The 14288-nt window shown below is 41.7% G+C and overlaps 3 protein-coding genes across 3 annotated transcripts; 1 reads left to right on the top strand and 2 right to left on the bottom strand.

The window, feature by feature from the left end:
* Positions 1-2821: 2821 nt before the first annotated feature.
* LOC140947509 (uncharacterized) lies at positions 2822-4751 on the bottom strand. The gene is made up of 2 exons (XM_073396627.1): positions 3024-4751; positions 2822-2906 (listed from the first exon to the last, which is right to left on the bottom strand). Exon 1 carries the CDS (start codon positions 4748-4750, stop codon positions 3293-3295), a length of 1458 nt encoding a protein of 485 aa, XP_073252728.1. The 5' UTR covers position 4751; the 3' UTR covers positions 2822-2906; positions 3024-3292.
* A 135-nt stretch (positions 4752-4886) lies between these two features.
* Positions 4887-9998, bottom strand: LOC140949101 (uncharacterized). Its single transcript, XM_073398341.1, has 3 exons — positions 9854-9998; positions 5045-9736; positions 4887-4949 (listed from the first exon to the last, which is right to left on the bottom strand). The coding sequence occupies exons 2-3, from the start codon at positions 9554-9556 to the stop codon at positions 4887-4889; spliced, it is 4575 nt and encodes a 1524-aa protein (XP_073254442.1). The 5' UTR covers positions 9557-9736; positions 9854-9998.
* An 872-nt stretch (positions 9999-10870) lies between these two features.
* On the top strand, positions 10871-12857 carry LOC140947846 (QRFP-like peptide receptor). Its single transcript, XM_073397046.1, has one exon. It carries the CDS (start codon positions 11090-11092, stop codon positions 12128-12130), a length of 1041 nt encoding a protein of 346 aa, XP_073253147.1. The 5' UTR covers positions 10871-11089; the 3' UTR covers positions 12131-12857.
* The last annotated feature ends 1431 nt before the right edge of the window (positions 12858-14288 follow it).

Raw genomic sequence — 14288 nt, 5'->3', positions numbered from 1 at the left:
TAATGTAGACATATTAAATTCTGCAAGCAGAATACTGCAATGCTGATCGTACTACGTGAAAATTAACTCTGCAAGACATTAACACGACACCGAAAAAACTCAAAACAGAGCGGGATTGTAGCCATAGACAGCTGTTTCGCCCTTTTTGGGCTCGTCAGTATGGCGCAACAACCAGAGAAAAACTCTGATGAAAAATATCCGCGCACTTTGATTTTAAGCTCTGACCCAGAGCCCTCAACACCCACAGAATCACGCTATACCACGTGTCTCCTGGAGGGCAAGAGTCCAAGTGTCAAGTCGCTCGCAGAGAAAGTAAAGAATTGGCCAAAACCAACCTCAAAAACATGGGCAGGACCATGCAAAAATTACAGCATATCGGATCCATAAAAGATCTACGGCCCAAAAATTAATAAAGTACAAACATGTTTGTACTTTATCAATTTTTGACGAGCCCCAAAAAGGGCGAAACAGCTGTCTATGGCTACAATCCCGCTCTGTTTTGAGTTTTTTCGGTGTCGTATTCATGTCTTGCAGAGTTAATTTTCACGTAGTACGACCAGCATTGCAGTATTCGGCTTGCAGAATTTAATATGTCTACATAATTATTTAGACTGATCAGGTCTTTATAGATCCTACGTTCTTCGGCATATTCGTTTGCGGTCCTCTGCAGTACTATATGGTTTATGTTTGTACTTTATTAATTTTTGGGCCGTAGATCCTTTATGGATCCGATATGCTGTAATTTTTGCATGGTTCTGCCCATGTTTTTGGGGTTGGTTTTGGCCAATTCTTTATTTTATCTGCGAGACATCGACTTGACACTTGGACTATTGCCCTCCAGGAGACACGTGGTATGGCGTGATTCTGTGGGTGCTGAGGGTTCTGGGTCAGAGCTTAAAATCAGAGTGCGTGGATATTTTTCATCAGAGTTTTTCTCTGGTTGTTGCGCCATACTGACGAGCCCAAAAAAGGGCGAAACAGCGGTCTATGGCTACAATTCCTATAGTGTTTTGAGTTCTTTCGTTGTCGTGTTGATGTCTTGGAGAGTTAATTTTCACGTAGTACGATCAGCATTGCAGTATTCTGCTTGCAGAATTTAATATGTCTAAATTGTTTTATTATTCATTCAAAATAATTCGTAGTTTAAAAACAAAGCTAAAACATGCTTACATCCATCGATGTTAAGTTCACCCTCGATAGTGCACGTTTAGGGTTGTTCAGCTCCGCAAATATTCTCCAAATAGTAGATGTCGCCCTTCGAGTTGTGTCCTTGCTGTTCTTGCAATGTTTTGAGCTATAATTTCTTACTATTAAAACGAGTAAAATGTCCGCCATTTTTTTGTTTTCACAACCAAAACAACTCAACCTCGTCCCCAGGTCCTCTCGGTTAATGGTGCATTAACCTGCAAGAACGCTGCATTTTTGACGTTATTTCCTCGTTAAACACAAAATTCTTCCAAATTTGGTCATCAGTAGCTGGTTATGGTGAATTATGCGTGTGCTTTTAGCCAATCAGAATCGGGGAAATATTTTGAATGAATACTAATCTAGCTTAATATTCAAAAAAGTATTTTTCTCGCTCATTGCTTTGTTACAATTCAGGGCGTCACACAGATAATAGATTTGAAATGCGTCAAACCTCTGTCCCTCGTTTCTATTAGCACAGGTGAGTATGATGTATTCCAGAAAGTAACTTCGCGCTCTATTTCGTATAGACCGTATACGCCTTCACATCAATGATAAAAGTGCTACGGTAGATTTTCGTGGTACAGTGTTTTATAAGGGTGAAGCAGGGTGCCTCAAGATCAAGTCAAGGTTATTCGGTTTAATGAGAAACACAATAATTGAATATACAATATACATATAGTTTATACAATGACAATATATCTCAGACCCGTTTGAAATGTTTCACTAAAGTGCAATGTTGATCTTAAAGATCTTAAAGATCGTTAAGCAACAGCACAACTCGTTAGAAATAAAATTAATCGCCGAAGAGCTTTTCTTTGATACACAGCAGAACAATTGACTTGATAAACTCCGTGCCGATTATTAGGGGCACCCAAAACAATTTTCGGAAAAAAACTGTTCGGAAGATGATTTGAGATCTAGAATTTTCTGAACATTTGTTTAAAAAATTTCTTGCTTGTCTGCCTCTCCTAGGATTTTCGAACATCTAAAAAATGTATAATTGCCCATTTTTAACGGATTTATACCCTGAAAAGGCCACCTATTTTCGGGAGCCTTTTTTTGGCTGAAATTTTCGAAAAAGTAAGTTTTGATCCCCATAATTTTCGAATCACTAGAATTTCAGCTAGGAAATCCGAACAGATGAAAACTTTTTTTTGGGATAAAAATATGCCTATATATATCTACCGTTTAAAAATGCTATGTTTATTGGTTTTGAACTATTAATATTCTCGTCGGGTGCCCCTGGATAATCTCTTGTAGGAGAGTACTGTCTTTACTCTTTTATGATAGTTCGTCGTGAATGAAATCGAACTCCCTGAAAAGGGATTTTTAATCACGGAGGCGGTCATACAGCATGCATTTTTTACAATACGGATATTGTGTTGACGTAACCTATAATTGTAGTAATGATTTGTTGGTTATCTAAATCATGACTTATGATGTGCAATGACCATGAGCCCCGATAGATTTCCGTCTTTTTGATGTTTTTGTGAGCGGTTTTAATTTTTGTCCTTATCATAAAAACTGTATATAGTCACACCTGAATTTTACATGAACAATGAAGAATCCTCATGTGGCTGGCCTCCCGTAGTACATACAACAAGAGGAGTTGCTAACAATCAACACGAACGTCCCAAACGTAGTTTATTCACAGGTCCTCGGTACAACACATTCTTTTTACTCCTTAGTTCTTGGATCCTGAGTCCCGAGATAACAATCTGACATGACAAATACATGATAGGCTAAATACGTGATTCGTAAGTACTAAACTTCAAAATGTCGTGTGAAATACTCTCTTGGGATTTTCCGTAAAATGTTCTTTTAACAGTTCTTACCGTTTAGGCCGTATAATGTCCGATGGATGGCGATAACTATCCAAAAACTTGAACAACACGAGAAAGGGCTAACATGGCGGCCGCTTACTAAAATCTGGTGCGGCTGCTAAGCTTTTACAACATACCGCTGACTGCGCAGCGCTGCAGTCACATGGCTCCCCTAATTGTTGCCTAACAATTACTTAAGTTAATGTCCATACTAGACAGTTAAACAAAACAAATGTTCATAAAGGCGGTCACTTGTGTCTTCTACACCTGTCGGGGCGACTTCACTGAGTAGTTGGCTCCTCGTTGGGGAATTCCTCGGTCTCCCTGCTGCTATCACCAACATCCGCTTCATCTGCAGAGGGTACCAGTAAGACTAATTTGTGGATTGGTCTATCCAGGAACGTAGATGGCTTTCGACGTCTGCCTTGGTTGTCAAGTTCTCCATCAGCTTTCACAATTTTGACTTTTCTGATACATCCGTCTTCGCTAGGGTAGACTTCTACGACTCTAGCGAGTGGCCATTGGTTACGTGGTCCTTCGTCTTCCTTGGATACGACTACATCTCCAACTGATAGATTTCGCTTTGGATACATCCACTTGTTACGAGCCTGCAGGCTATGAAGAAACTCACGGCGCCATCTAAGCCAAAATTCGTTCGCGAGATATTGTACTCGGCGCCACCACTTGCGGGAATATAGATCTGCTCGCTGGAACCTTCCAGGCGGTGGAAGTACAACTTTAGCTTTCAAGGTAAGTAAATGACTGGGCGTAAGTGGTTCTGGTGCCTCTGGGTCATTTAAGTCGTTCGTAGACAAGGGTCTGGAATTAACAATACACTCTGCTTCAGTCATGAAGGTTCTGAACGCTTCGTCGTCCAACTGTGTGCCAGCGCTCAGAAGTAACGTCTCCAGTGCACTACGAACAGTTCGGATTAACCTTTCCCATGTGCCACCCATGTGGCTGGCATGAGGTACATTCATCTGAAATGGTATCCAATCACATCCGTTCTCCACTAAGTACTCTTGCACCCGGTTCTGATCCAGTTCTTCTAAGGCAGCTTTTAGCTCATTCCTCGCTCCTACAAAGTTTGTACCCTGATCACAGCGGAGCTGTCTGACTGGACCGCGTCGGTTGAGGAAGCGACTAAGTGCGTTGATGAAGGAACTGGTACTTAACGAGTTGGCTGTCTCCAAGTGTACACCTCTGCTGGCCATACAGGTAAAAATAACTCCGTAACGTTTAACTTCACTCCTCTTTTCCTTGATCGGGAAAGGTCCAAAGAAATCTACAGCACAATACGAGAAGGGGGCCGAAGGTTCAACTCGATCCACAGGCAAATCGGCCATCTTCTGAATTTGCAGGGGGCCGCGCATTTTTCTGCATGTAACACACTTGGAAATACAATTTGACACTGCTGACGATCCACCAACAACCCAGTAGCCTCTCTGGCGCAACTCATTTTGGGTGATACCTCGTCCCATGTGGTTCACTTTGGCATGCCAGAATCGAATCAGCAAATCTGTAATATGACTTTTACGAGGAAGTATCACAGGATGCTTCGTTGCAAATGGAAGGTTAGCTCGTCTCACGCGGCCACCAACGCGGATAACACCGTTTTCATCGAGAAATGGATCCAAACGATATAAGCAACTAGACTTCTTGACGGCTAGATTTCTTTCTCTTGCGATCTTTCTAGTAGTAAGCTCTCCAACTTCCTTAAGTTCCTTTAAAACTTGCATCTCGTCATGTAAATGTTCACGTTGAACAACCTTAAGAACTTCCCTCTCTGCTGCGTGAAGTTCTGTAAGTGTGACTGATACCTTCGGTAATGGTCTGATGCTCTCACCATCCGTTTGTCTCGTCAACTTCACTTCTCTACTTGCCAGTTTGCTCTTCAGTCGTAGACACAAAGCTATTGCCTTCAGCACATGCTGCCAGCTTGACATGTGGCGCAAACGGCTTGACGTTAACGGTTCAGGGGCTTGAGTAGCTCTGCTCTCTACACGAGATGTGAAAACGGCTGCTTTCCTTACTTCAGGATCACTTTCGGTCACTTGAAATTCTTCTATCTTCTCAGGCTGGAAAGTTCCACTCTTCCAAAGAAATAAGGGTCCAGTTAGCCAGTTGGTTCCTTGTAATAACTGTGACGCTGTAAGGCCTCGCGAGGCATGGTCAGCAGGATTAAGTTCAGTGCTGACATACAACCAAGAACTCGGGTTAGTGACGTCACGAATCTGCTGCACACGATTTGCCACATACACATGAAACCTCTTAGCTTCGTTGTTAACATAACCAAGGACGATTTTGCTGTCTGTCCAGAAATGTTCCTTAATGTCCGTGTAAGACAATTCTCGACGAAGAAATTCACTCACGTTTGCTGAAACAGTAGCTGCAGCCAATTCTAGCCTCGGCACAGTGATTTGCTTTAACGGGGCCACTCTAGATTTCCCAATGACAAGGGAACAGTACGCCTTGTCCTCCACATTGATTAGTCGAAGGTACGAGCACTGTCCATAACCCTCTACACTAGCATCTGAGAAATGATGCAACTCGCTGGCTTTGACCTGCCCAAAGTTCTCCGGCTTAAAACAACGTTGAATTTGCAGCTGATCGAGATTCAGAACATCCTGACGCCATTTCTCCCAATGAGTATACAAACTCTCTGGAATTGGGCTGTCCCAATCAAGCTTGTCTCGGCACATTTGCTGCAAAACTTGTTTTCCTTTCAAGGTAACTGGGGCAACGAAACCACTAGGATCGTAGATTGAACTGATTGTGGAAAGTACGCCACGTCGCGTTAGGGGACGGTCACGCAGCTCGATGCGGAATTGAAAACTGTCATTCTCAATGCACCACACTACTCCTAAGGCACGTTCTAAGGGCAGTGGATCAACCTTCAAGTCTAGCTCCTTTAATCCTTTGGCGCGATCTTCGGCCGGAATCTGTTCAAGAACTTCTCTTTTGTTTGATGAAATTTTGTGCAGTCTCAGGCCGGCCTTGGCGCAAATGCCTTGACTTGCTTTTATCAGTGTAACAGCTCGCTCCACGGTAGGGACTGATTTTAGTCCATCATCCACATAAAAGTCCTGTCGTATAAACTCAGCAGCTTCTTCACCAAACTCTTTCTTCCCATCATCTGCTGCTCTCTTCAGACCAAAATTTGCGCAGCCAGGTGAACTACCAGCACCGAAAAGATGAACCTTCATCCTATACTCAGTCACTTCATTTGCAGGATTCCCATCCTTCCACCACAAAAAGCGCAGGAGATCTCTGTGTTCCTCTGACACCATAAACTGATGAAACATACTCTTAATGTCAGTCATAAACGCAACATTTTCTTGTCTGAATCTGCACAGGATCCCCAGAAGAGTGTTCATGAGGTCGGGTCCTTGTAACAAGTGATCGTTCAGGGACACCCCTTCATACTGGGCCGAACAATCAAAAACAACCCTGATCTGGTCTGGTTTTTTTGGGTGGTAAACACCGGTGTGTGGTACATAGTTAACCATTCCATCCTGAACTCCATGGCGGTCCGGTGGTACCTCTTCTGCACACAAAGCAATCACATCTTTCATGAATAAGCGATAATCTTCCAGAAACTTGGGGTTTCTCTTAAACCTTGCTAAAAGTTGGTGCCATCTCTTGACAGCTAGTTCGCGGTTGAAGGGTAGAGACGGTTTGTCTGTCTTCAAAGGGAGAGGCATCTCGTAGTGCCCATCCGATCTCTTCACAATACCATTCTCAAGGATGTTGAGGAATCTCCTGTCTTCAGCTGAACAGGGCTTGGTATTTGCAGAACTTTCTGTAAAGTCTGACTCAAGAATCTTAATAATCTTCTGTGGGTTGATAATCTCTTTCACCTTTGTCGTAAAGGCAAAGTGTTCATGGGTTTCTTTGACCATCACCTTGTTGCACACTCCTTCCTTATGGTTGGCTTCACCTGTAGATTTGCACACCTTGCCGATTATACCCCACCCCATTAAAGATCTTTGGCCGTAAGGGTCGTCTTCACCTCCCACTAGGACTTCTCTGGGTCTGACGATACTAGGGCAATTATTGCCAATCAGCAAGGAGATTTCCACACTTGGATTGTAGGGCATGAGCTCGTCAGCAATAGGACACAGATGTTCCCATTTCCGGGCAACACTGGCTTTTGGAATCTGCGACCGACTGGCTGGGATGATATCTCGCTTGAACATCATGGGTAGCTTCACAGCATGCTCCCTTCTAAAATCCAACACCTCAACTCCACAAATACGGTTGCTTGGTACATGTACATTTCTCTCTTGCACTGTTGTCAGCAGCAAGTCGGTTGGTGGGCCTTGCAAGTCCAATTTTTCACACAAACTTTGCGACACAAAACTCACATTGGACTGGTCATCTAGCACTGCATATTGTAAGACTTCTTTACTGGGTTGGCTAACTTGTCTAACCCAAACAGGTACAATCATGGCATGATCCGAGCCGCCCTCTTGCTCTGGGATGGTACAAACATTTGTACAGTTCGTAATACTTTCCTTGGGAGTTTTCTGAATATGGAGACATGTAGGGTGATTTCCAGAACACGTGCGACATTTAAGTCTGTTCTTACAGGAGGATACTTGATGTTGACTGCTAGAGGCACATCCAAGACAAAGAAATTTCTTATAGAAGAAGTCCTTCCTTTCCTTGTGCGGCTTCTCTGCAAACTTTTTACACTCGTCTAGCTGATGTTCTTCCTTGCAAAACAGACATACTTCGGTCTTTTTCTTCTCGCTCCTCCCTTGCGAACAGGTTGGGGGTCTCTCCTTTTCACCTTGACCCTGGGCAGTCACGTTCTTGCTTGGATCCAATACATGAGTTTCGAAGGAAAAGGCCTCCTCGCCTTTTGGTGAGCGTCTGAATGGTCCTCTAGGCCTAACAAACTCTTTGGTTTTGGACAGCTCCTCAAGTTCGGGAATGTTCGCTCTCTCTGCACACTCTTTCACAAATGAAGCAAATTCAGAGAAGGTAGGGTAAGTACCATTTCCTTTTGAGACTCTACACTGTTGTACTATTCCTCTCCACTTATTCTGAATTTGAAATGGCAACTTGTTTAGAGTTTTAACGTTCTCCTTCGCAAAGTCTAAGACAGCAAGACTAGGAGTAGTTTCTCTGGCGGCAATTATCTTTTGCAGGAAGTCAGAAAGATCTCTTAGGGCCTCCGCATCTCTTACGCCAATCTTAGGCCAGTTCTCCAGTTTGTTCATAAAGGCTGTCCCTACTACATTGCAGTTACCATACCTTTCCTTTAACAACTTTCTCGCAGACTGATAGGCATCTTCAGTACCAATTAACATATACTGATCAACAACTTGTTTGGGCTTTCCTGAGATGTACTGATGTAGGAAGTTCAATTTTGTCTGCGCGTCCATTGGTTTGGAATCAATAAGGGCACTGAAGGAACTGTTCCATGTAGGATACTCCAAAGGATCTCCACTAAAAACTGGGATTGAAATCTTAGGCAGTTGCCCTGAGATTGCTAGTTGCCTGTTCACTAGGTTCTGCTCCATAGTAGCTGCCACCAACATACTACTTGTTTCCACTAATTTGTCCATACACTTTTCTAAGACGACAGAGTGTGGTTGAAAGGGTGTGGCACTGGGGCTTAACGTACTGTGCACTCCATTTTCTACACGCGGAAGACTGAAAGTGGGTTGGGCTCCACTTAACTGAGTTGAAGAGTAGATAGGTTCTTGCTGACCAGGAGAGAGATCACTCTTACTTGTGACTGGAATTGAATTAAGGAATTTGTCCATGTCCTTGACTTTATCAGCGGGGGGAATCGAGTTTAGATCCTGATCATCAAACAGTTCTACTTTATCTGCTGACATGCATACATTAAGCTTTGCTTGATTCTGAGCAAGTTCACTTTGTAATCTTAGCTCTTCCAACTTTCTTTCTTGTTCTAATTTGGTCAACTCAGTCTTTCTGTGTTCTAATCTCAGTAACCGTTCCTTCTCTATATAGGCCAGTTTAGCCTTTAAGGCAGCTTCCTCCTTTTGTAACTGAAACCTATCTTCTTCAACATTATCATTGGAACTTATTTTTGACCTACTACTTTTCTTGGATGCTCGACTGGACCTTTTGGATGCTTCAGAGATTGAATCATCCACGTGGTGTTCGACAAATTCCAGAAACTTTATCTCTGATCTAATGTCACACTCAAAATTTGACCATTCTCTGCCAACTTGATCAACCATTCTTTCAATATTTTCCACATTCTCATCTGGGTTCGCAAAAACCTTAATCTCTTCAACCATGTCTTGAAATTCGCAATACAAAATCTGAGCTTCGCTGAATTCTTTCTTAAATTCTACTAGTTTAGTTGACTGACCTCGCTTCAGTAGAGTACCTCTCATTCGCTTCACCAGTTCACATTTCTTAGTTTTCAAGTTACTTGTTTTCAAGTTGAGTTGATACGTATACCCTTTCTCCGTCAGGAAACGCTTCCTTGATTCATCAGTTTCTTCTTCCAGCGCCACATTGACCTGGTCTTCGGGTCTTGCTTCTTTGTTGACGGACATGACTGCTACACGAAGATCGTCAAACGATTGTTATTGTGGCTGGCCTCCCGTAGTACATACAACAAGAGGAGTTGCTAACAATCAACACGAACGTCCCAAACGTAGTTTATTCACAGGTCCTCGGTACAACACATTCTTTTTACTCCTTAGTTCTTGGATCCTGAGTCCCGAGATAACAATCTGACATGACAAATACATGATAGGCTAAATACGTGATTCGTAAGTACTAAACTTCAAAATGTCGTGTGAAATACTCTCTTGGGATTTTCCGTAAAATGTTCTTTTAACAGTTCTTACCGTTTAGGCCGTATAATGTCCGATGGATGGCGATAACTATCCAAAAACTTGAACAACACGAGAAAGGGCTAACATGGCGGCCGCTTACTAAAATCTGGTGCGGCTGCTAAGCTTTTACAACATACCGCTGACTGCGCAGCGCTGCAGTCACACCTCAGGTGCCATCGAGATGGTGATTAAGCCTGGTGAGGGTAAATAAATGTGTAAACAGAAACAAAAGAAAGTGCAGAGCCAAGGAGCTCTCAACAGCTGTTATTTTCGCCTTTGATATTTGTTGGGTTTTATAAGCAGTCTCCTCTTTTGACTATGTCTTCATCATATAATTTTAAACTTAAGATGGATCAAAAAGCCAAATTTCTTTGCAAATGTTAGCCTTAATTGTCTTGTCCTCCTCCTTTTCTTAAATCAAAAAGACGCCCTGAAAAAATATATATTCCCGGACATTTGCCGAAACCCCAGCAATAGCTCAATCATAATCGTCCATTGGAATTCTTTAAAAAAAAAAAACACTCACTACTGATGTTTAAATCCGATCAGAGCAGGGTAAAATTTAAATTAGGTCGTTAACGCCTTTTCTTGGAGTGAGATCGTATCTTGACCATTATCAGTCATTCAAAATATTTCATTGTTTCAGATCTCGGGCTTTTACCTCTCTCGGCTTAAGTGGGCGATATACAATCCCAGATTTAAACACGATTATATCGGCAATTGGACTTTTCACAGTCCTCTATTTTTTTACGTAAGATTATCAGGAGCGAGAGCTTACTGGTACGGGAGGCTATCTTGGTTCCATAACCGTCCCCTGCCCCCGAAGTAGATTTGACACTCATCCCCAGGCTAAACTCAAAACATTTGAAACCAAGATGGCGGCCGTAACGCAAAGCGCTCGATCTCAAAGATCTTACGGAAAAATTGGGAACGTGTTCTTAAGGAAAAATGGGCATTGGTTTTCTGCGTTGGTCAAGTTACTTTTATGACTATATCTTAAAGTTTCAGTTTTTAACTGGCTTTTCAATAGTATTATATTTAAACAAGATCTAACATTGTTCTAAATAATAAATACAAATGATTCATAACGTTCATGTTTTTCATCTCAATCCCAGTAAAAAAAGCGAAAAAAAGAAAATTAAAATCGAAACTTTTTGCTTTGATAACTAAATAACTACCTTCATTAATTTACCTCAATGACCTTTTCAGGTTAAACTACTAATCGCAAGTACTTATTAAGATATTTACATGGATAACTCAAGCCACATTGGAAACGAGCCTTGCTCTCAGGTGGTTTCTATTGTCTTCACAACAGTGTTGGCTATAATTAGTTTGGCTGCGTTTATTGGCAACATTTTAGTGATGACAGTGGTTTACAAGACCCCAAGCCTTAGAACAAGAACCAACTACTATTACGTCAACATGGCGGTGTCAGATTTCCTTTCTAGTCTTACATTATGGCCACTGTACCTCACTGACGAGATAATAACACAGCGAGGAAGCCTGATTAAAGGTCCAATGGCCACTGTTGGGTGTAAAGTTGGGGTGTACGTGAGGGTAGTCTCCACCTCAGTCTCTATTCTCAGTTTGGTGTTGATTGCAACCGACAGATACTTTGCTATTGTATTTCCCCTAAAAACTTCAATTCTACTGTCAAGAAGAGTTAGAATAACTGCGCTAGTAGCAACGTGGGTATTATCGATGGGCTATTGCTTCCCTATGATATATTTCTCTAAAGTGGAAGACGTGGGAAAAGAGCGTTTCTGCAGATTTGCATGGAACGATACTGGTGCTCTTATAATCTATTACGTCAGTGGAATTTCTGTGTTTAATGTTGCGCCTCTAATTGCGATTCTGATTTTGTATTCTCGTATTATGCAAGCATTAAGAAAAAAAATTAATTCAGGACCCCTTTCTGGAAACACAAATTCAGAAGGCAAAAGATGCAAGCAATTGCAACACATTATGAAAATATTCAAATCAATTGTGATAGCCTATTCTGCTTGCTTTTTTCTATTTTGCGTTTATTTGATTTTAAAGATGACTTTCCCTGAAATTTTCATCAAGGATAAATGTAAGTGGATTCTTGGCTTTTCCTATTTTGTTCTTCCGTTGCTCAGCACAGCAATGAACCCAGTCATTCTTTTCTGTTTTAGTTCCAATTTCCGTCACGCCTTGCAAACCTTGTGGCCATTTCGGCGAACCAGTTTCTGTTGTTCATGTTTTAAGGGAAGAAAGGCAGAAGACCTAATTAGACAAAACGAACACGTGGAACTACAGTCCATATAAGGGCGCGCGTGATGGCGCGTACTGTCGCCAATTACTTGGGCATAACGCGTACTGTCCCATTAAATTGTCCTATTACGGCTGAAATTAGGGCAGTTGATAGCCAATCGGATTTGAGAATTTTGTTATAGTTATGATTAGCAATTTGATGAGGCTGAGTCTGATCAAGCCTGCGTCGCAGATGTATTTATCCTCGGTTTATAGTAACCTCTGCGAAGCACCGCGGACATCAGCCTTGTTCTGGGCATCAACGGACTTAACGAATTAGCGGAAGTGCGTTTCGGATTTCCTTTCATGTTGATTGGCAAATCGACAATGTCTTTTTTAACAGGTGAATCAAGGCGCGTACTCAAATCCTGGTACACAGGTGGGGACCTAGAACAAGGATTTTGGCGTGCTATTTCGCAGACGGACTAAACCAGAGGTTAGTTATATTTAACCAGAAGGGACCAAAAAGTTAGAAAAGAGGCCAAAAAGGAAAGCGCAGAGGCAGATAACCCTTTTTAGATATATGCATAATTCTTCAGCTAAAACGAAAGCCGATTCCAAGTATTGTTTTATTAGTCCTCTAAAATATATACTGTAGTAATACACTGTCAAGTATGTGAGATGAAGTAGTTTGCCGACGCAAACAACGTTCCAACAGAGGATCGAACTTCCCCAAATTCCTGGATCCGCCACGGGTTTCTTCCCTTCATATATGCATTAAACCGTTGAAAAAACCCTTTTAATTCAGGGCTAAACTTGTTTTTATATTATTGGGAATAGCTTTCATATTTAATACCAGCTTTATTTGCGATCGTTATCATCCTCGTGTATTGAGCGCAACGTAGAGGAAGGAAATATTAAAAAAGGAAGTCATTTGAATTTCTCTTTGTGAAGAGTAGCTAGAACTGAGTTAATTACGTCATTCAACTGGACGTTACGGAAGATGCATAATGTTCGTCGGGAGTACATTGTAATTGTAATTGAAACGAAAAGAAAAATTAACATTTTGATAATAACAAATTAATTACAAAGGAAGCAAATATCTCGGCAATAGTCTGATCTTTTCATAGCATTAGCACGATTATGAAGGCCTTACGGTTCGTATAAGTAGTGATAATCATTGACTGTGGATCCGCGTTCGTCTTCGGTCTTATTCTCTCGCCTGTTGGATTCGGGCGAAGTAGGAAAAGTGAGCGGGGAGGAGAGTGGAGGGGAGGGGAAGAGGTAATAACAATTTTAGAAGGTGTTGTTTTTGTTGCGAGTGCCATTAAAATGCATGAAATTCGAAGTAATTTAATCGTATTTACTCATTGGTGGCTTGAAAAGCCAAGCGTTAAACTCGAAAACAGATGATTATGGGCTGAACGAAAACTGCACTCGGTCAGCAAGCTAGAAAAAACAGTTATGTAATATTTTGATCTATACTAAACGTTTTCCACTGACTCGAATTAATTAAATGCTGAATAGTCTAAAAGAAAACGCTGGTTCAGAGAGTGTTTTTTTTTGTATATAGACGACGTATTATGTAACACATGCGTTTCAACAGTACCTCTGGCTCAATGACTGTGACGTACGTACGTATTCGCTTAATATTCAAATAAGAATTGTCCTCTCCCATTGCTTTCTGATCAATCATACAGACAGTATATCTGAAATGCGAGCCTCTGTTTCTTGTATGTAATTAATATATATGAGTAACTGAGCCCAGGTGAGTTTGGTGTATTCCACTTGGTCTATTTCCTGTAGTACGCAGTAATATTATCGATGTTAAAAATGCTGCTGGATCATTTTAAAACATTGCATTTTTTAAAGGTGACGCAGGGTGCCTCCAGGTCAATTTGGTTCAATGCAGAACACGCCGGAAATATATCTATGACCCCATTGACAAGGGTCCGGAAAAATTTTTGAACGAACTATTTTTTTCCTGTCATACTATCCGTTTATACGAAGCTGTGCAAATTCTGTTACAGATTGCTGTACTGAACACACTTTTTGCCGTTCAAAAACTTGCAGGTCCCGCGGGTCGGTGTGTTAACGAAAGGTGGATCCGTGCAGGTTTTTGTCCGTTCAATACTTTTTCCAGTCTTGTGTAAACGGGATCTAAGGCTCCTTGAAGTGGTGGACTGGTCGAAGCCGGTGTCGAACTACGGCAAAGCACTGAACAGCACAACTT

Source organism: Porites lutea, chromosome 9, assembly GCF_958299795.1.
Source record: "Porites lutea chromosome 9, jaPorLute2.1, whole genome shotgun sequence".
NCBI classification, from domain to species: Eukaryota; Metazoa; Cnidaria; class Anthozoa; order Scleractinia; family Poritidae; genus Porites; species Porites lutea.
The sequence above is the reverse complement of the archived record's forward strand: the minus strand, read 5'-3'. Positions and strand labels throughout refer to the sequence as shown.